The 23,256-nt window shown below is 44.0% G+C and overlaps 1 protein-coding gene across 2 annotated transcripts in view; it reads right to left on the minus strand.

Annotated features, from left to right (window-relative positions):
* The window catches only part of TSPAN15 (tetraspanin 15), a 70,928-nt gene that overhangs the window by 16,918 nt on the left and 30,754 nt on the right, over positions 1 to 23,256 (minus strand). For both annotated transcript variants that reach the window (XM_053721616.1, XM_053721617.1), the window contains 3 exons: positions 17,583 to 17,768; positions 17,036 to 17,110; positions 11,978 to 12,073 (listed from right to left, as the gene is read on the minus strand). In XM_053721616.1, the coding sequence (XP_053577591.1) occupies positions 11,978 to 12,073; positions 17,036 to 17,110; positions 17,583 to 17,768 (357 nt within the window). The remainder of the gene's footprint in view (positions 1 to 11,977; positions 12,074 to 17,035; positions 17,111 to 17,582; positions 17,769 to 23,256) is intronic.

Consider the following 23,256-nt stretch of genomic DNA (forward strand, 5'->3'; position numbering starts at 1 on the left):
TCAATGTTAGATGGCCATACCTCATCTAACCGCCTCCTTATTCTCTGCTGTATACTTTCTGAGAGCACCCTGGCAGCTGAAGGACGGTGGTGAGAGTGCACATCCACTTGTTTAAATATTCATTGGCACAGTGCACCCACATAAGGGCTGTTTTAGCCGTTTAGTATCCTCTCTTCGTTCTACATACACCTACCCACTTTACAGACATAGGATGGAACCTGGCAGTGATTAGACATGTGCAATTCGTTTCGGATTGATTCGGAAATTCGGATCGATTCGAATTTCCGAATTAAAATACTGACTAATCTACCGAATGAGTCCGAATTATCTGCCGAATCTACCGAATAAATCCGAATTAGCTCGGTAAATTCGGCATTCCCCCATAGGAAACAATGGGGCAGTTTTGGCTGAAAAAAAACCTAACACCTGCAAAAAAGCAGCGTTCAGCTCTTAACGCAGCCCCATTGTTTTCTATCGGGAAACACTAAGTCTACACCTAACACCCTAACATGAACCCCGAGACACCCTAACGTGAAGCCCGAGTCTAAACACCCCTAATCTAACATTTATTAACCCCTAAACTGCCGCCCCCGCTATCGCCGACACCTGCATTATACTATTAACCCCTAATCTTCTGCTCCGGACACCGCCGCCACCTACATTATCCCTATGAACCCCTAATCTGCTGCCCCCAACATCGCCAAGACCTACATTATACTTATTAACCCCTAATCTGCCCCCCCCCCAACGTCGCCGCAACCTAACTACAAGTATTAACACCTAATCTGCCGACCGGACCTCGCCGCTACTATAATAAATGTATTAACCCCTAAACCGCCGCACTCCCGCCTTGCAAACACTATAATACATTTTATTAACCCCTAATCTGCCCCCCCAACGTCGCCACAACCTAACTACAAGTATTAACCCCTAATCAGCTGACCGCACACCGCCACCACCTAAATTATATCTATGAACCCCTAATCTGCTGTCCCTAAAATCGCCGACACCTATATTATATTTATTAACTCCTAATCTGCCCCCCCCCCCAACGTCGCTGCAACCTAACTACAAGTATTAACCCCTAATCTGCCGACCGGACATCGCCGCCACGATAATAAATGTATTAACCCCTAAACCGTCGCACTCCCGCCTTGCAAACACTATAATAAATTGTATTAACCCCTAATCGGCCCTCCCTAGCACTGCCGCCACCTATCTACAATTATTGACCCCTAATCTCCCGCCCCCAACGTCGCCGCTACTATAATAAAGTTATTAACCCCTAAACCTAAGTCTAACCCTAACACCCCCCTAATTTAAATAAAACTAAATAAATTTACTATAATTAAATAAATTATTCCTTTTTAAAACTAAATACTTACCTGTAAAATAAACCCTAATAAACCTACAATATAACTTACAGTTACATTGTAGCTATTTTAGGATTTATATTTATTTTACAGGCAACGTTGTATTTATTTTAACTAGGTACAATAGTTATTAAATAGTTATTAACTATTTAATAACTACCTTGCTAAAATAAATACAAATTTACCTGTAAAATAAATCCTAACCTAAGTTACAATTACACCTAACACTACACTATCATTAAATTAATTAAATAAATGTTATCCTATTTAAAACTAAATACTTACCTATTAAATAAACCCTAATATAGCTACAATATAATTAATAATTACATTGTAGCTATTTTAGAGGCAACTTTGTATTTATTTTAACTAGGTACAATAGCTATTAAATAGTTAACAACTATTTAATAGCTACCTAGTTAAAGGGACAGTATACTGTAAAATAGTTTTTCCCTTAATGTGTTTACAATTGCTTTTTTTACCAACTGCAGAGTAAAAAATGTATGAAAATTAGCTTTTTAAGGTTTATTTCTGTATATTAAAGCTCTGATTTTGTGTTTTGAAGCTACAGCCTAATAAAATATGTTGAGCTTGTAGGTATAATCAGATCTCATTACTGTATCACATTGTGCACATATACCTGCTTCTTTAGCTTATATCTGTCCTTAAAACAATCACCAATACTTTGAGAGAACAATGGAAAATCAACATTTTTTTTTTTTTTTAAATATTTTTATTGAGGTAACATAAAGAACAGTACAATATAGAAAGTTACATAAGCCCTCCATCCACAGTACTGTACATAAACCACACATAGTCACTACATTATATGGCATAGATTGGAGCTTATCATTCACTTATCTAGGGTCAGAAGCAATATTAGTAGTAGAGTACTATCTATCTATTTGAAAAGTAGTGCCATAAGTAACCTCAGATTTTCAATGTAACTTGTAAGCCCACTGAAGAGGCTTTAGGTCTATAGTTATCCAAATAAATATAAGTCTATCCAATATAGATTATACAGGGCCATATATAGGCCCTACAACCAACTATCACACAATGGGGGATGGGTAATATCTTTTTTAGATGTGGAATACACAGATTTTAAAAGTATAGGGAAAGGATTTTATGGAAACTGCGTTTCACTGTTTATAAGATAAACAAAGATTCTGGAGGGGCAGAGTTATGGGTAATATCTTTTTTTTTTTTTAAATGTGGAATTCACAATTTAAATACATTTACATAATTGAACACTAGAAGTCCAAAGCATTAAGGAACATTACACTAAACATAGCGGAGATGTGGAACTCTCACTCTCACTGTGTCAATTTTCATTGGCTCCTATGTTGTGATTAGTCAATTTATAAAGATCAGTATCTAAGCGTAGACTATGTAGAGATAACAGTACCAATGGCAAAAATATATAAGGCGCAACAAGACTGTTTAGTGTACGATCAGATTATTAAAGGGGGTGATGTGGAAAGATTCTGGGGACTAATGTACCAGGGCATGATAATATGGACGAGTATACATTGACTACTGAACTCTTCCATGGTATATAAAAGAAAGTGAAAGGAAAGAACAAAACAAGAAAAAAAAAAAAAAGAGTGGGTATCTCTGACTCTCTATATGTTCTCTAAGGACCCAAGGTATATAGTAAATCTTGGTGGCATACACGTTACCTTTAACATAGCATCTGTTCATATTGTAAAGCATAACAGGCCCTACACATTCATTGCAAACAATATGATCACAGCACCAGTGTATACATATGTTAGCCATATAATTAGCCTAATGTATAGGAAGTATGTGCATGGAGGACAAGCTATACTTTTAACTATTATACTTATATATAACTTGCAGAAATACAATCGGAGCATATCAGTAACACCATTGCATATATAGAAAATAAAAATCACAAAATCAAAAAGTAATGTACACATAAAATACAAGAGCTCACCAATATGTTATCTCAATAACTGTTTTGTATAGCATAGACTAGAATTATAAATGTCAGCCTTTAACCATTATCTAAGAAAGCATTCTCCAAGAAAATTCCCTAACAGTGTGAGGAATTTCAAGCTAGTAATACATAGGGGAAATACATAACATCACAGAGCATGGTATGACTAACTCCCATATCGAGTCCACTAAACTTTATAAGTTATATATCAGTATTGTTTACCCTGTAAAAAGGAGAAAAAAATAAAAATATGCAGCAAAGACAAGAGATATTTACAGCAGCAAGATCTGATCAGTTCCACCTTATCAAAGACTCTCACTGGAATCTGTCCCATTTCTTAGCCTGATTTTAGGTTTTCCTCCACGGCTAGATAGCGATCAGCCCAGCTAGAAGCATCAGCCAGAGGAAAGTTTTCACTGCCGGCAACTATACAAAATGGTGCGGTTGTTACTGCCTCCGTGGTTTTGCCTGACTTCTCATCCCATTGTCGTGTAGCCCTCCAAATCAGCATACGATTAGCGCTACAGCTGACAGCCACGTTACACCCTCCTGCTTCTAGATTTGTGACCATCTCCACCTCGGTCGGTCGCATAGCAGCGAGCCCCAATGTCACTCCAGCCCCCAACGAGGAAGGGATCAGAGGCCCCACTGTAACAATACCAGCAACGGCATGGTCAGCGCTGGAGGGGCTAGGTGAGCCCGGTCTGCCCAAAACATATGTAGACATGGGTTGTTGGTGCGAGGGAGGATTCAACTGTGACACATTCTGCCTTGTTTTGGGCTCTATGCCCTGCCACCATTTCACCATAGGAAGGACTGTGGGATAGAACTGTGGGTTATTCAGTGCGCTAACCACCTCTTCAGAGCTAGTTTCCTTTGTCTCTATTGCTTCTCGGCGTAGAAGATTTGAGTCCGATCTCGAAAAGTCAGTGCTAATTAGGTCAACTTTGCCTTTAGCAGGGATCTCAGATACACAGCAGTGCATAATATCTATCATCTCCTCCTCAAATCGTGAAAAACATGTCAATAAAAGTTCCTTAATTGTAGAGCAAGATTGCTCATCCATGTTGAGCTTTAGTCGCAATACTGTGTTCTAAGGTGTGAATGTTCTTCAGCACAAGCGGCTGGGTGGACTGAATTATCAGATAAATGGGGGGGTAGAGAGAGGTAAAGGCTGTTATAGGCCTCTGCTGCGTACCTTCTCTGTGTAGGTCTGCCTGTTCTCAAATGTAGATGAAAGTCACATAAAACTGTTCTGTGAGAAGTACTTCTCTTTCTGCTCGTAAGAAAAAAGGGATTTAAAGATCTTTGGAGAGATATTCAGCAGTTATATCAGCTCCCTGATGCAGATGCACAAAAACAGCAGCCATCTTAGTCAGTGGTCGGACACGCCCCCCCCCCCCCCCCGGAAAATCAACATTTTATTACCTTATCTCTGCTTTATCACACTGGGAGTGTAATTTCTTCTGCTGGCTGTGTTTACAAAGCTGATCTATAGCTGGTACGCGCGGCCACAAACTTTCAGAATAGGTGGGGATACCACATGCTAAATTAACTATTTCAAATGCCAATATAAGGGTAAAGGAGCTACTTGTAAACAATTTAATACACTCCAGCAGGTAAAGTGGATCATTGGGAACAAATTAAAGGGGAGAAATTTTTTGAGTAAACTGTCCCTTTAAAATAATTACAAAATTACCTGTAAAATAAATCCTAACCTAAATTACAATTAAACCTAAACACTACACTATCATTAAATAAATTAATTACAAGTACCTACAATTAAATGCAATCCAATTGAAATTCATCCAAGCGGGGCAAGAAGAGGTGTTCCATCCATCAGAAGTCTTCATCCAGGCGGCATATTCTATCTTCATCCATCCGGAGCGGCAGCATCCTGAAGACATCCGACGCGGAGCATCCTCTTCTTTCTTGATCCGACGACTAAATGACGGTACCTTTAAGTGACGTCATCCAAGATGGCGTCCCTTGAATTCCGATTGGCTGATAGGATTCTATCAGCCAATCGGAATTAAGGTAGGAAAAATCTGATTGGCTGATTCAATCAGCCAATCAGATTGACCTTGCATTCTATTGGCTGATCGGAACAGCCAATAGAATGCAAGGTCAATCTGATTGGATCAGCCAATTGGATTGAACTACAATCTGATTGGCTGATTGAATCAGCCAATCAGATTTTTCCTACCTTAATTCCGATTGGCTTATAGAATCCTATCAGCCAATCAGAATTCAAGGGACGCCATCTTGGATGACGTCACTTAAAGGTACCGTCATTTAGTCGTCGGATCAAGAAAGAAGAGGATGCTCCGCGTCGGATGTCTTCAGGATGCTGATGCTCCGCTCCGGATGGATTAAGATAGAAGATGCCGTCTGGATGAAGACTTCTGATGGATGGAAGACCTCTTCTTGCCCCGCTTGGATGAAGACTTCTGCCGGTCTGGATGTCCTCTTCTGCCCCATCGGATGAAGACTTCTGCCCGGCTGGGTGAAGACAACTCAAGGTAGGGAGATCTTCAGGGGGGTAGTGTTTGGTTTTTTTAAGGGGGGTTTGGGTGGGTTAGAGTAGGGGTATGTGGGTGGTGGGTTGTAATGTTGGGGGGGGGGGGTATTGTATTTTATTTTCAGGTAAAAGAGCTGATTACTTTTGGGCAAGGCCCCGGAAAAAAGCCCTTTTAAGGGCTGGTAAAAGAGCTGATTACTTTTGTATTTTAGAATAGGCTAGGGAATTTTTTATTTTGGGGGGCTTTATTTTATTAGGGGGCTTAGATTAGGTGTAATTAGATTAAAATTCTTGTAATATTTTTTTATTTTTTGTAATTTAGTGTTTTTTTGTACTTTAGTTTAGTTTATTTAATTGTAGGTACTTGTAGTTAATTTATTTAATGATAGTGTAGTGTTAGTTTTAATTGTAACTTAGGTTAGGATTTATTTTACAGGTAAATTTGTATTTGTTTTAGCTAGGTAGTTATTAAATAGTTAATAACTATTTAATAATTATTGTACCTAGTTAAAATAAATACAAAGTTGCCTGTAAAATAAATATAAATCCTAAAATAGCTATAATGTAACTATTAGTTATATTGTAGCTATATTAGGGTTTATTTTACTGGTAAGTATTTAGTTTTAAATAGGAATAATTTATTTAATTATAGTAATATTATTGTGTTTTATTTAAATTATATTAGAATCTGAATAAATCCGAAACAAATTCATTCAAATTTTGCCTTATTCGAATCGATCCGAACTTCAAAAAAATCTGAATCAATCCGAACCAAAACTAAACACATTTTTCGATCATGCACATATCTAGCAGTGATTCTACAGGGGCCGATATGACGACTGGGGGTGGTATCCCAGATGACAAGTATGAGGATATCCTCATGTTCACCGATCAGGATGCGGATTTGATCAGATTTGGTTCAATGGAAGAACAGGTGGAGGAATCTAATCAATCTCTATATAACACCTGGGCGAAGCTGAAACAACAAGAGCTAGATCTTAACCTTCACAGCACTTATTTATCAGAGTACCACAAGAAAAGGATGCTACCAAGAGGGTTCAGGATTAGAAATGTTCCCACAATTGGAAGGTCGAGTACAGAATTTTGCACGAATTGGTGCAAAATTCTGAACAAGTGCTCATTTGATCTTTTGTTGTTAGTAATCCGGGAAGCAGGACGACTACTTCAGGAGGTTAGAATAGAAATTCAAACCTTCGAGTATGAACAACTCAACAAGTTGAGGTCTGACAGCTCATGTGACTGGTTGGATAAATTGTCAAAGCAAGTTAAAACATACATAGCCCCAGAGGAGAGGAAGATGTTCAGACCCAGAAGGGAGAGAAGGTATACGAAAAGAGCCATCAATACGGTGGATACCAGCTCGGGTGAGAGCTCTGATTCCTGAGCACCCACAGACTCAGAGGCCCCCCTATACAGGGGAATGACGACTAGATCCAGAGGGAGCAATAACACACAACAATGGGACAATACTCGGGATGAAGTCTCTGCACGACCTCCATTGGCAACATACTCAATTCCAACTCATTTTTTAGGCCAAGGACCAGGCCACATACGAGGCGGGGGGGGGGGGCATGTCCCGCCGCCCCTCAATCCAGAGAAGTTAGAGAACACCGTGTTTAACATTAGCACTAGATCACTGAACACAGCCGAAATGTCACTACTGAACAAAGGACTATCATTTGTACCCACCACAAGAATGAGAGCATTTAACTCATATATTGACATCCAAAGATTTGGGAGATCGCTTCGCCTAAAGGAATACTTCAAAAGTGAATCTGAAGCTCCATCCCAATTCAGAACAGTAGGGACATTCGATCCTAACTCCAACAACCCTTCAATCACCACCTATACGAACTATCTTACACAGCTGACCAAAAAACCTATACCCAACAGGAGATATAATGATAATTTGTCCAAAGAGGAAAGACAAGCGCTGAGATCACTCAGCGATGATTCCACAATCGTGATACACTCTGCGGATAAGGGCGGTGCTGTTGTGGTTATGGAAGTGGGTGATTATAGAAAAGAGATCATCCGACAACTTTTAGACAACACAACCTATATGGATCTACAGAATGACCCTACATCTGCTCTGAAACATGACATTGATAAGAAATTATCTGAATAGAGGGTTATTAATGTCATCACTGAACAAGAGGCTCGTTTCCTACAGAGGGATTTCCCAATAACACAAATACTATACACACTGCCAAAAATCCATAAAGATATGGCATGTCCACCCGGCAGACCGATCATCTCAGCCAGGGGATCACTCTTACAACCTCTGGCTGAGTTTGTGGATTGCTTTTTACAGCCCATTGTCAAACAACTGAGATCTTATGTACAAGACTCGTCAGCGTTCATTCAACGAAATGTCTACTTGGAAGACATCAGTGAATCTGCTTGTCAGCCTTTATACAGCGATACCACACACAGCAGGCATAGCTGCAGTAACTAACTGTCTGAGACACACTCCATACATTGGCCCACCAGAATACGTTCTGATAGAACTATTGACAATTTGTTTGGAAATACATTTTTTTTTTCATTTTGAAAATACATTTTATTTGCAAATAGCCGGGACAGTGATGGGGTCGAATGTGGCCCCATTGCTGGCAAATTTTTATATGGCTGAATACGAGACCTTCCAAATGAAGGTGTATGAGGTACCGTCTATAAAATTTTACTGCAGATACATAGACTATCTTTTTCTAATTTTGGAAGGCGATGCAAACTCATTAGAAAGGTGGATTAAGACACTCAATGAGCTAAACAGCACTATTAGATTTCAACATGTGGCGGATAGACACACTTTGGACTATTTGGATGTAAGAGTATTCAAGACTAATGGGACACTGGGCACCACTCTATTTAGGAATGGTACAGATCGCAACTCTACGTTACATGCAAAGAGTTGCCATCAACCTGCACTCATTCAAAACATACCAAGAGCACAATTCCAACGGGTAGTATGTAACAACACAGGTCCCGAGAGTGGCAAAGTCCAATTAGCAGAGATGATGGAAAGATTTGTCCAACGTGGCTATAAAAGAAAAGATCTTCGGACCATGTGTGAACAGGGTATCCAGGAGGAGCACACAAGTGACAAGAAAGTACAGGATACCACCCCTCAACTTACGTTTGTGACAACATATACTCCAGATCAGTACCACATTACAAAAGTAATTAAGGATGAATGGAAATTGTTCCAGTCCGACGCTACACTACCATTCATGCAATGGGGAGCACCACGCCTAGCATACTGGAGGGGCAGAAGTCTGAAGGATTCCTTGATGAGGACAGACTTAACACCATTGGCCGATAAGCAACTTTGGCTGAAAAAGAAAAATGGCTGCTTTAAGTGCACGAGTTAAGTGAGTTAAGTGACGTGCAACAGTATGCATACAGGGACAACTTTCCAACATCCAGAGAAAAAGAAGAAATAAACAATTAAGTTCTTCCTAACCTGTACAACAACATACATTATCTACCTCCTGAACTGTCCATGTGGGCTGTTCTATATTGGAAAAACTATTGATGATGCCAGAACCCGGATGGCCAATCAGCGAGCATAAGAACAGCTCTAAAAAGTGGGAAATCTGACCAGCCTGTGGCTCAACACTTCCTAGAGAGAGGACATACAGTCACGGACTTGAGATTTCGTTTAATCGATCATGTGCCCACCCCAAGAAGAGGAGGGAATAGAGCCAAGATCCTCTTACAGAAGGAGGCCAGATGGATACACAAACTGAATACTTTGGCCCCCAGGGTCCATAATGTCCAGACTCTTGTGAGAGTACTCCCTTAATTAGCGAAAAACAATTCTAGAGAGTCTCTGATCACATTATATGGAAGTAGCCTAGGATAAGGGTCCACAACACCATGTATTTTCTGATGTGTTGCTTATCCACTTGGGCTGTCTTCCGCCCCCTACCTTGCTGTATTTCAGCAAGATTTGTCTGTTGGACTTCTTCTATTCTATGTTATATTACTGAGAGGTCCCATGATTGAGGGACCCAGTGTTCGATTGTCTTGTTTGGATAGGTGTATCTGTTTTAAATATGAGATTTATTTTTTTAATATGAGATTCATGTTTTTCTTCTTTTTATTGTTGGTGTTAATTCTATTTGTTTGTAAGTCCTACATGCTATATAGATTGTCACTCCTTTTTTTATGTTACTGGGTGGTCTTGATCCCATGACCCTGATCCCGTACTGTACATGTGAGGGGATTTCGTTGTCTGGTTATTGATTGTTTATTTATGTGAGGCCGGTGGTAGTCCAGATAAGTCAGGTTAACACAGATGTGTCCCTAATTATGTGGGGTTGAGGATGTGCGTTTTATGGTGAGGAATATGGAGGCATACCTCAAGATGTGAGTGTATGCCCCTCCTTCCCACTGTCTGGGTGTCTTTTTTTTTACAGTTAAGTGTGATGGTTTCTCGTGGGTTTGATAGAGGTGTTGTGTGATTGGGAGTTAGACGATGGAGGTGTTAGGGGTACTCCTCTGGATCTCTGATTATGAGATGTACTCGATCAGTAGATGACATTGTTTACCTCTCTTGGAGGTAGGAGATGTACCCGTTTAATACAGTACTGAATCCATTTATGATCACCCTGAATAGGGATTTTGCTTGAGGTCCGGTATTGCATTATGATTACCCGTTCCCTAGTGGAGCTGATGTGCCAAGTTTGGCTATCAGTTTTGGGTAGTGTACTTGATGGACGGGTGGAGCGATACTCTAGATCCCTTGTCTACCACCTTGTAGGTTGTTAATGAATTGTGCAAGTTATTGGAAGTTTTATTTGGTAGTCATAGAGTTTATTTTTAATATGATGTGTGGACTTGATGTTGACATCTGATGCAGATTGACACTGGGTGTTCCTAGCTTATTGTGGAAGGGGTGTCGACATTGTGCACCTATGCTGAGCAGGGGGAGTGACTGTAAGGGTCCGATCGTGTTAGGTTCATTCACAGGTAGTTTTGGTAGAGTGCTCGACTACAATGGGCTCATTGGTTGTTGGGCACACACAGTTCGTCTACTGTCAGTGTACACGGGAGGCGGTTAGATGAGGTATGGCCATCTAACATTGAACCGGACAGAGATCTGTATATTAGATGGTATGTACCCCGTACGATGGTGCACCGTGATGCCTTGATATGAGCTTGCAGCAGGGGGACTGTCAGTTGTTATACCTCTCGCAGGGGTTACTACTGTTTATATGTTGATATGTATACATCTCGCAGTGGTTACTATTGTTTACATGATGACACCTATCAGCACACAATCCACAGTGTGGGTGGTGCTGTATTTGACCCAATCAGAGTTTGGATTTTGTGTATAGATCATTCCATGAGAACCGGAGCACAGACCTGTATGGTATTGAGGGTATTGTGGGATCATAGATCACAGATCACCAATATTTATTGGCATTAAACTGCAGTTTGTATTTACACTATATTGTTCTACACTGACAAATGTTAATAGGTTGCACATTATTATAGCTATATCACTATTTTTTGGGCTACCCAAGTGGTATAGCCCTGTGTTTTGCACGCGGTCTCCAACGATTGGTGGCCTGTTCTAGGGAGGAGCCTACAGGCCTATTTAAGTTTGATTATTTGGACACTCTGGTTGTCAGAAGAAGGGACTTTTTAAGTTTTAAGTCCTGAAACATCACAAATAAATTTCACATTGATGTCTAAAGTCCAGCGAGTCCTTTTTCCTGGTTCTCTGCTGTATACTTTCTGAGAGCTCCCTGGCAGCTGCAGGACGGTGGTGAGAGTGCACATACCTATCCACTGTTGTGTGTGTGTGTGTGTGTGTGTGTGTATGTATGTATGTATGTATTTATTTACTGTGACCCTTCTCTGTTTATAGTGCGGTACCTAATCAGTATCCCAAACCAGAGATCACATGGTTCACTGCCCAGAAATAAACTGTCAAATTTAGAGTGTAACTATTGTGCAAAGTTGATACAATAAAATCCCATGATACAAGGATTTGCAGCAACAAGGCAGAGCAATACTGTCTCTGTAATCACACGTTGTTGTGCTAAGTATATGTACAAATGCACAGACAACCTATTTAGCACTCACCCGTTTCTGCACAAAATCCATGATGTTTTTGAAGTCAAGATCATCATAGTAATTCCGGATTCCCCTACGGATGTTGCTGTTCAGGAACTCCATGGTCTGTGGGCAGAGAAAGTGGCTCTTTAGAAGTGGTTGTTAGTGGGAGAAGACATTGTCTATATAGGGAGGGTGCTTAGTATCAGTGGTATAGGCAGTTACTGCAGTTCAGGAACACAGGGAGATTGTCAGTGATCATACATAGAGGTCAAGGACTACATGTAGTGGGGGAATGGCCGATTACTGTGCATAGACAGAAGGTGGTCTCTGGCTGTAAACAGATTTGAGGGTGCAGGGATTCTACATAGAAGTGAAGTGGTTAATAACTTATGTAAAAGGGAAGTGGTCTTTGAAAGTGGGTAAAGAGAACTTGTTCTGTGAGATGGTCAGTGACTGTATATAGGGGGTCGTAGTCAGTGACTACATAGAGAGGAGGTAGTTAATGACTGTCCATAATGTGGTGGAAGTCTGGGGTGGGGTCAGTGGCTGTACACAAAGGGGGGGGGGGTGGCAGTCAGTGGCTGTACATAGAGGGGGGGCAGTCAGTGGTGTACATAGAGGGGGCAGTCAGTGGCTGTACATAGAGGGGGGGCAGTCAGTGGCTGTACATAGAGGGGGGGCGCATTCAGTGGCTATATAGAGGGGGGGCAGTCAGTGGCTATACATAGAGGGGGGGCAGTCAGTGGCTGTACATAGAGGGGGGGGCAGTCAGTGGCTGTACATAGAGGGGGGGGGCAGTCAGTGGCTGTACATAGAGGGGGGGGCAGTCAGTGGCTGTACATAGAGGGGGGGGCAGTCAGTGGCTGTACATAGAGGGGGGGGCAGTCAGTGGCTGTACATCAGGGCTGTCCAAACTTTGCTCTCCAGAGGTTTTGGAACTACATTTCCGATGATGCTCAGCCAGCATTTTATCTAGCTGAGCATCATGGGAAATGTAGTTCCAAAACCTCTGGAGAGCAAAGTTTGGACACCCCTGCTGTACATAGAGGGGGGGCAGTCAGTGACTGTACATAGAGGGGGGGGGGGAGTCAGTGACTGTACATAGAGGGGGGGCAGTCAGTGACTGTACATAGAGGGGGGGCAGTCAGTGACTGTACATAGAGGGGGGGCAGTCAGTGGCTGTACATAGATTGGTGTGCTGTTTTCCAAACCCTTTTTTGATTATCAGCATAGAGGGGGCAGTCAGTGGTTGTACATAGAGGGGGGTCAGCAGTCAGTGGCTGTACATAGAGGGGGGTCAGCAGTCAGTGGCTGTACATAGAGGGGGGTCAGTCAGTGGCTGTACATAGAGGGGGGTCAGTCAGTGGCTGTACATAGAGGGGGGTCAGTCAGTGGCTGTACATAGAGGGGGGTCAGTCAGTGGCTGTACATAGAGGGGGGGTCAGTCAGTGGCTGTACATAGAGGGAGGGGGGTCAGTCAGTGGCTGTACATAGAGGGAGGGGGGTCAGTCAGTGGCTGTACATAGAGGGAGGGGGGTCAGTCAGTGGCTGTACATAGAGGGAGGGGGGTCAGTCAGTGGCTGTACATAGAGGGAGGGGGGTCAGTCAGTGGCTGTACATAGAGGGAGGGGGGTCAGTCAGTGGCTGTACATAGAGGGAGGGGGGTCAGTCAGTGGCTGTACATAGAGGAGGGGGGTCAGTCAGTGGCTGTACATAGAGGAGGGGGGTCAGTCAGTGGCTGTACATAGAGGAGGGGGGTCAGTCAGTGGCTGTACATAGAGGAGGGGGGTCAGTCAGTGGCTGTACATAGAGGAGGGGGGTCAGTCAGTGGCTGTACATAGAGGAGGGGGGTCAGTCAGTGGCTGTACATAGAGGAGGGGGGTCAGTCAGTGGCTGTACATAGAGAAGGGGGGGTCAGTCAGTGGCTGTACATAGAGAAGGGGGGGTCAGTCAGTGGCTGTACATAGAAGGGGGGGTCAGTCAGTGGCTGTACATAGAAGGGGGGGGCAGTCAGTGGCTGTCCATAGAGGGGGGGGCAGTCAGTGGCTGTCCATAGAGGGGGGGCAGTCAGTGGCTGTCCATAGAGGGGGGGCAGTCAGTGGCTGTACATAGAGGGGGGGCAGTCAGTGGCTGTACATAGAGGGGGGCAGTCAGTGGCTGTACATAGAGGGGGGTCAGTCAGTGGCTGTACATAGAGGGGGGGGTCAGTCAGTGGCTGTACATAGAGGGGGGGTCAGTCAGTGGCTGTACATAGAGGGGGGGTCAGTCAGTGGCTGTACATAGAGGAGGGGGGGTCAGTCAGTGGCTGTACATAGAGGGGGGGGTCAGTCAGTGGCTGTACATAGAGGGGGGGGGTCAGTCAGTGGCTGTACATAGAAGGGGGGGTCAGTCAGTGGCTGTACATAGAAGGGGGGGGTCAGTCAGTGGCTGTACATAGAAGGGGGGGGTCAGTCAGTGGCTGTACATAGAAGGGGGGGGGTCAGTCAGTGGCTGTACATAGAGGGGGGGGGGCAGTCAGTGGCTGTACATAGAGGGGGGGGCAGTCAGTGGCTGTACATAGAGGGGGGGCAGTCAGTGGCTGTACATAGAGGGGGGGGCAGTCAGTGGCTGTACATAGAGGGGGGGCATTCAGTGGCTGTACATAGAGGGGGGGCATTTCGTGGCTATACAGAGGGGGGGCAGTCAGTGGCTATACAGAGGGGGGCAGTCAGTGGCTATACAGAGGGGGGCAGTCAGTGGCTGTACATAGAGGGGGGGCAGTCAGTGGCTGTACATAGAGGGGGGGCAGTCAGTGGCTGTACATAGAGGGGGGGCAGTCAGTGACTGTACATAGAAGGGGGGCAGTCAGTGACTGTACATAGAAGGGGGGCAGTCAGTGGCTGTACATAGAAGGGGGGCAGTCAGTGGCTGTACATAGATTGGTGTGCTGTTTTCCAAACCCTTTTTTGATTATCAGCATAGAGGGGGCAGTCAGTGGTTGTACATAGAGGGGGGTCAGCAGTCAGTGGCTGTACATAGAGGGGGGTCAGTCAGTGGCTGTACATAGAGAGGGGTTAGTCACTGGCTGTACATAGAGGGGGGGTCAGTCAGTGGCTGTACATAGAGGGGGGGTCAGTCAGTGGCTGTACATAGAGGGGGGGGTCAGTCAGTGGCTGTACATAGAGGGGGGGGTCAGTCAGTGGCTGTACATAGAGGAGGGGGGTCAGTCAGTGGCTGTACATAGAGGGGGGGGTCAGTCAGTGGCTGTACATAGAGGGGGGGGGTCAGTCAGTGGCTGTACATAGAGGGGGGGGGGTCAGTCAGTGGCTGTACATAGAGGGGGGGGGGGTCAGTCAGTGGCTGTACATAGAGGGGGGGGTCAGTCAGTGGCTGTACATAGAGGAGGGGGGTCAGTCAGTGGCTGTACATAGAGGGGGGGGTCAGTCAGTGGCTGTACATAGAGGGGGGGGGTCAGTCAGTGGCTGTACATAGAGGAGGGGGGTCAGTCAGTGGCTGTACATAGAGGAGGGGGGTCAGTCAGTGGCTGTACATAGAGGAGGGGGGGTCAGTCAGTGGCTGTACATAGAGGGGGGGCAGTCAGTGGCTGTACATAGAGGGGGGGCAGTCAGTGGCTGTACATAGAGGGGGGGGCAGTCAGTGGCTGTACATAGAGGGGGGGGCAGTCAGTGGCTGTACATAGAGGGGGGGGGGCAGTCAGTGGCTGTACATAGAGGGGGGGGGCAGTCAGTGGCTGTACATTGAGGGGGGGCAGTCAGTGGCTGTACATAGAGGGGGGGCAGTCAGTGGCTGTACATAGAGGGGGGGCAGTCAGTGGCTGTACATAGAGGGGGGGCAGTCAGTGGCTGTACATAGAGGGGGGGCAGTCAGTGGCTGTACATAGAGGGAGGGCAGTCAGTGGCTGTACATAGAGGGAGGGCAGTCAGTGGCTGTACATAGAGGGGGGGCAGTCAGTCGCTGTACATAGAGGGGGCAGTCAGTGGCTGTACAAAGAGGGGAGGAGATTATTGGCTTTTGTATTGTAGAGGTGGTCAGTGGCTGTACGTAGAGGGGGGTCAGTCAGTTGCTGTACATAGAGGGGTCAGTCAGTGGCTGTACATAGAGGGGAGGAGATTATTGGCTTTTGTATTGTAGAGGTGGTCAGTGGCTGTACGTAGAGGGGGTCAGTCAGTGGCTGTACAAAGAGGGTAGGAGATTAGTGGTTTTCATATTGTAGAGGTGGTCAGTGGCTGTACGTAATTAGAAGTGGTCAGTGGTTTACATAGAGGGATGATTGATAATGGCTGTTAATAGAGGGGAGGTGCTCTGTATTTTTTATGTATTGGAGAGGCGAGGCAGTTAGTTGTACATAGAGGGAAGGTGCTTACTGCTTAGTAACTAACTATAAATGTGATGGGCAGTGACTATCTAATGGTTAGGTGGCAAGTTACTGTATGTCATGGGAGGTGGTTAGAGAACATGGCCAATCATTGAGGGAAGGCTGTCACTAACTATATACAGTGACAATCTACATAGTGTAGCTGGCCAATTATTGTACATTGAGAAGTGATCAATAGCGTTAGGTTCTTGATCAAGTCTTTTTTACTATGTAGTTAGAGGTATCAAAGACCATATGCACAATGGGACGTGGTCAGATACTACCTAGGTAGGAGGTAGTCAGTCAATCACTATATAAAGAACTGCTGGAGAGAAACAATGTAAGAGTGACTAATATGCCAGGAAAGTGATAACAGATTTTACATGGAACAGGAGATAAGAAATTGAACATTTACATAGATAAGAGGCATTTAAGTGCTGTACAAAGGGGAATGCTAAAGAGACATTCAGTTAGTTACAAGCTAAGCAGGGTACATTGAGGGAGTGACTATACTAGTAATCATGAGTGACCTGAGAGTTAGGCTAAACATGCTTACATTAGCACTGCAGAATCTGTTGGCGCTCTACAAATACCGGATGATGATGATGATGATGATGATGATGATGATAATAATAATAATAATAATAATAATAATAATAATAATAATAATAATAATAATTATTATTATTGAGGACTGTATAACCTCAAACCATGATGTGAATAGTTCTTACCTGGTGTCTGAAGATCAATGCAAGGACTCCACCAGTGAGTTCAAGTAGAAGACAGACCCCAAGTGTGTACATGAACTGTGGGCAGATAATAGTAGGACTTGTTATAGAGTATTATCCTTTATATAGATATGGTAAAAGTGTAGCATTATACACAAAACAGAGGTGGGTGCTGAACAAACAAAAAGAAAGGAGCTCTGGGGACTTTTTTTGAGCATTATATTGTAATGTATGTGTCTCTCCTTCATACCCAGAACCACACATCACAAGATAAACAGCTCTCAAGCTCAAAGTTGCCATTATAAAATCATTTAAAGGACCTTGCAGAGACTTCTTAGATAATCTCACCAGAGCTTTAGATCATCAGGCCCTAGTGAGGTCTCTGAATTGGCAAAAAGGAAATAAATGAAACCGTCATAAAAGGGCAGAAGAAATTATGGAGTGGTGCAGCAAAACTTTTTTGTGTGATGAGGAGGTCAATAATTCAGCATGGAGCTACCAAAACACCTCTTACAATTCTTTAAACCACTTGATAAACAATGCTCCTTACCACTTTAAGCAGGCACAGATTGTCCCTGAGGGATGCCAGGACCCCGATGAAGGATACCACGAACATAACCACCCCAAGGAGAATGAGGATGATAGCTGGGGCCAGGAAGGCCCCATGTAGGGTCTTGTACTTTTGTCTTTCTGCTTCAGCATAGATTCCTATTGCCATGACAAACGACCCTATCAACTAGGGAAAGACAGAGAGGGACAAAATAAGAGTCTTGCTGGGTGAGAACAATAAGGAGATAAGAAAATAAATGAGATGAGATAAAGGCAATGAAAAAGGATACGAGAGAGGTTGGGAACAGGTGATGGAAAAGGAAGAAGAGAGAGATGAACAAGCCAGATAAGGAAGCTACACTGGCAGAGTTGAGGAGGACATATCTCTCAAGCTTTCCAACTCTCTTTACTTTAACGCAACATAAATAGGGCTACTTAAAAGGGACATTCAAGTCAAAATTATACTTTCATGATTCAGATAGAGCAACAATTTCTCTTACATGGTGTATCCAGTCCACGGATTAATCCTTACTTGTGGGATATTCTCAATCCCTACAGGAAGTGGCAAAGAGAGCACACAGCAGAGCTGTCCATATAGCTCCCCTCAGGCTCCGCCCCCCCAGTCATTCTCTTTGCCGCTCTAACAAGTAGCATCTCCATGGGAGGGTAAAGAGTATGTGGTATTAGATTTGTAGTTTTTATTTCTTCAATCAAGTTTGTTATTTTAAAATAGTGCCGGTTTGTACTATTTACTCTGAGGCAGAAAGTGATGACGATTTCTGCTGAGAGGAAAAAGATTTTAGTATGTTGTAACTAAAATCCATTGCTGTTCCCACACAGGACTGTTGAGTACCGGAGAACTTCAGTTGGGGGGAACAGTTTGCAGGCTTAACTGCTTAAGGTATGCTCAGTCACTTTTTTTCTAACAAGACTTGGTAATGCTAGAAGACTGACAGAAATCCCCATGTGGGAAGGTAAGCCATATTCTGAGACTCAGTATAGAAGGATGGCTTAATTAAAGGGCTTAAATACTAGTGGACACTGTTATGGGCTAAGTTGATTATTTTATTACTATAATCTCATGTTTGCACAAGTGTTTTTTTATGTTTGGAACACTTTTTGGGGTTTTAATATGCCTGGCATATTTTTAGACACCTAATTTGGCTTAGGAAGGCCCTACAACTCCGGAGTGAAGAGGGAGGGGGCCTCATTTTCGGGCCTCAGTTGCACAGTTCTTTTGCAAGACAGCTTCATGCAGCTTCACGTGTAGAGTCCAGAGATTGCAGGAGGACTCCAGGGAGTCTTATTTTCGTCCAAAAGTAATCTCCAAGGAAGGTAGGGCCACAGCAGAGACTGTGGCATCGTGCTGTACTGTGTTAAACCGGTAGCCTGCTTCAATTTGCTCCGGTTTGGGCAATAAGGGGTTAATTGTCTTGAAACTTTGTGTGCAATCATTTCAAAGCATTAGGATCATGTGGTGAAAATTTCATAAAGATTGGATGTTTTTTGGAGATTTGGTAAAAAAAAGTGTGCGCTTTTTATTATTTAAAGGCACAGTAACATTTTTTCAAAAAGTGTTTTTTACTGTATTTGAGTGCTGTCTAAGTCTGTCAAACATGTCTGAGCCTTCAGATAGACCCTGTTCTATGTGTTTACAAGCCATGGCGGTACCCCCATTGCATTTGTGTTTAAAGTGTGCTAAGGTATCTAAACATTTTAAAGACCATGCAGTGACACTTAAAAATGTAGCCCAAGATGATTCTTTAACAGAAGGTAACGAGGATAGTCCTCCTTCCTCTCCCCATGTGTCGACACCAGTTATGCCCGCGCAAGTGATGCCTAGTACCTCTAGCGCATTGGCCCCTATTACCTTACAACAATTAGCAGCAGTCATGGATAATTCCCTTGCAGCATTTTTATCCAAACTGCCAGTTTTTCCAAAGAAGCGTGATAGCTCAGTTTTAAGAACAGAGGATGAGCAATCAGAAGCTTTGGATGATTTATCTGTAGTACCCTCACAACACTCTGAAGTGGCAGTGAGGGGCGGTCTGTCCGAGGGAGAAATTTCTGACACAGGAAAAGTTTCTCAGCGGGCAGAGTCAGATTCTTTAGCGTTTAAATTTAAGCTGGAACACCTCCGCGTCCTGCTTAAGGAGGTTTTAGCTACGCTGGATGATTGTGACCCCATGGTGGTCCCAGAAAAATTGTGTAAAATGGACAGGTTTTTAGAGGTCCCTGTATACACTGATGCGTTTCCGATCCCGAAGAGGGTGGCGGATATTGTGACTAGGGAGTGGGAGAGACCAGGTGTACCTTTTGTTCCCCCCCCCCTATCTTTAAGAAAATGTTCCCCATAAATGACCCCAGGCGGGACGCGTGGCAGACGGTCCCTAAGGTAGAGGGAGAAGTTTCAACACTTGCTAAGCGTACAACTATACCAATAGAAGACAGTTGTGCTTTCAAAGACCCTATGGATAAAAAATTGGAAGGTTTGCTGAAGAAAATGTTTGTTCAGCAAGGTTTCCTTCTTCAACCAATTGCCTGCATTATTCCTGTAACTACTGCAGCGGGTTTTTTGGTTTGGGGCGCTGGAGGAGTCGCTTCAGAGGGAGACTTCATATGACGAAGTCATGGATAGAATTTATGCTCTAAAGCTAGCTAATTCTTTTATCACTGATGCCGCTTTCCAATTAGCTAAGTTAGCGGCGAAAAATTCAGGTTTTGCCATTATGGCGCGAAGAGCGCTTTGGCTCAAATCATGGTCGGCTGACGTGTCGTCCAAAACAAAGTTACTAAACATTCCTTTCAAGGGGAAGACCCTTTTTGGTCCCGAGTTGAAAGAAATTATCGCGGATATCACTGGGGGGAAGGGCCATGCCCTCCCGCAGGATAGACCGTTTAAGGCCAAAAACAAGGCTAATTTTCGCTCCTTTCGCAACTTCAGGAGCGGACCTGCTTCAACCTCTGCTGCCGCAAAGCAGGAGGGTAACGCTTCACAGCCCAAAGCAACCTGGAAACCCTTGCAGGGCTGGAACAAGTGTAAACAGGCAAAGAAGCCTGCGCCTGCTACCAAGACAGCATGAAAGGGTAGCCCCCGATCCGGGACCGGATCTGGTAGGGGGCAGACTTTCTCTCTTTGCTCAGGCTTGGGCAAGAGATGTTCCAGATCCCTTCGCGTTAGAAATTGATGCTCAGGGGTATCTTCTAGAATTCAAGGACTCTCCCCCAAGGGGAAGGTTCCACATTTCTCGTTTGTCTTCAGACCAGACAAAGAAACAGGCGTTCTTACGCAGTGTAGAAGATCTTCTAAAGATGGGAGCGATACACCCAGTTCCAATTGCAGAACAAGGACTGGGATTTTACTCAAACATGTTTGTAGTTCCCAAAAAGGAAGGAACTTTCAGGCCAATCTTGGATCTAAAAATTCTAAACAAATTCCTCAGAGTTCCATCTTTCAAAATGGAAACCATTCGGACAATCTTGCCGATGATCCAGGTAGGTCAATATATGACTATCGTGGATCTAAAGGATGCGTACCTACATATTCCTATCCACAAAGATCATCATCAGTTCGCCTTTCTGGATACGCATTACCAGTTCGTGGCCCTTCCTTTCAGGTTCCCAGAATTTTCACAAAGGTGCTAGGGTCCCTTCTAGCGGTACTAAGACCGCGGGGCATTGCAGTAGCACTTTACCTAGACGACATATTAATACAGGCGTCGTCTTTTCACAGAGCCAAGGCTCATACGGACATTGTTCTGTCCCCACTCACAAGGGTTCCCTTCCTGGGAACACTAATAGACTCGGTAGAAATGAAAATCTTTCTGACGGAGGTCAGGAAGTCAAAACTTTTGAATACTTGCCGAGTTCTTCATTCCATTCCTCGGCCTTCTGTGGCTCAGTGCATGGAGGTAATCGGTTTAATGGTTGCGGCAATGGACGTTGTCCCTTTTGCCCAAATTCATCTAAGACCACTGCAACTGTGCATGCTCAAACAGTGGAATGGGGATTATGCAGATTTGTCTCCTCAAATACAAATGGACCAGAAAACCAGAGACTCTCTTCTCTGGTGGTTGTCTCAGGATCACCTGTCTCAGGGAATGAGCTTCCGCAGACCGGAGTGGATCATTGTCACGACCGATGCCAGTCTGTTAGGCTGGGGTGCGGTCTGGGACTCCCTGAAAGCTCAGGGTCTATGGTCTCGGGAAGAATCTTTTCTCCCGATAAACATTTTGGAACTGAGAGCGATATTAAATACGCTCCAGGCATGTCCTCAACTAGCGGAGGCCAAATTCATCAGATTTCAGTCGGACAACATCACGACTGTAGCGTACATCAATCATCAGGGAGGAACAAAGAGTTCCCTAGCGATGAAGGAAGTAACCAAGATCATCAAATGGGCGGAGGATCACTCCTGCCATCTATCTGCAGTTCTCATCCCAGGAGTAGACAACTGGGAGGCGGATTTTCTGAGTCGTCAGACTTTCCATCCGGGGGAGTGGGAACTCCACCCGGAGGTTTTTGCTCAGTTGACCCAGCTATGGGGCATTGCAGAATTGGATCTGATGGTGTCCCGTCAGAACACCAAACTTCCCCTTTATGGATCCAGGTCCAGGGATCCCAAGGCGGCATTGATAGATGCTTTAGTAGCGCCTTGGTCATTCAGTCTAGCTTATGTCTTTCCACCGTTTCCTCTTCTCCCTCGGCTAGTAGCCAGAATCAAACAGGAGAAGGCTTTGGTAATTCTGATAGCACCTGCGTGGCCACGCAGGACTTGGTATGCAGACCTAGTGGACATGTCATCGGTTCCACCATGGAAACTGCCATCGAGGCAGGATCTTCTAATTCAGGGTCCATTCAAGCATCCAAATCTAGTTTCTCTGCAACTGACTGCTTGGAGATTGAACGCTTAATTCTAGCTAAGCGTGGGTTCTCTGAATCGGTTATAGATACTCTGATCCAGGCCAGAAAGCCTGTCACCAGGGAAATTTACCATAAGATATGGCGGAAATATCTTTGTTTGTGCGAATCCAAGGGTTACTCGTGGAGTAAGGTTAGGATTTCAAGGATATTGTCTTTTCTCCAAGAAGGTTTGGAGAAAGGTTTGTCAGCTAGTTCCTTAAAGGGACAGATGTCTGCTCTGTCTATCCTGTTACACAAGCGTCTGGCAGCTGTACCAGACGTTCAGGCGTTTGCACAGGCCCTAGTTAGAATCAAGCCTGTCTACAGACCTGTGGCTCCTCCATGGAGTCTAAATTTAGTTCATTCAGTTCTTCAAGGGGTTCCGTTTGAACCTTTGCATTCCATAGATATTAAGTTATTATCTTGGAAAGTTTTGTTTTTGGTAGCTATTTCTTCTGCTCGAAGAGTTTCTGACTCGTCTGTTTTGCAGTGTAATTCACCCTATCTGGTGTTCCATGCAGATAAGGTTGTTTTGCGTACCAAACCTGGTTTCCTTCCAAAAGTGGTTTCTAATAAGAATATTAACCAGGAAATCATTGTTCCTTCTCTGTGTCCTAATCCAGTTTCTAAGAAGGAACGACTGTTACACAATCTTGATGTGGTTCGTGCTTTAAAATTCTATTTAAAGGCAACTAAAGATTTCAGACAAACATCATCCTTGTTTGTTGTCTATTCTGGTAAGAGGAGAGGTCAGAAAGCGACTGCTACCTCTC

The sequence above is a fragment of the Bombina bombina genome, chromosome 7, assembly GCF_027579735.1.
Source record: "Bombina bombina isolate aBomBom1 chromosome 7, aBomBom1.pri, whole genome shotgun sequence".
NCBI classification, from domain to species: domain Eukaryota; kingdom Metazoa; phylum Chordata; class Amphibia; order Anura; family Bombinatoridae; genus Bombina; species Bombina bombina.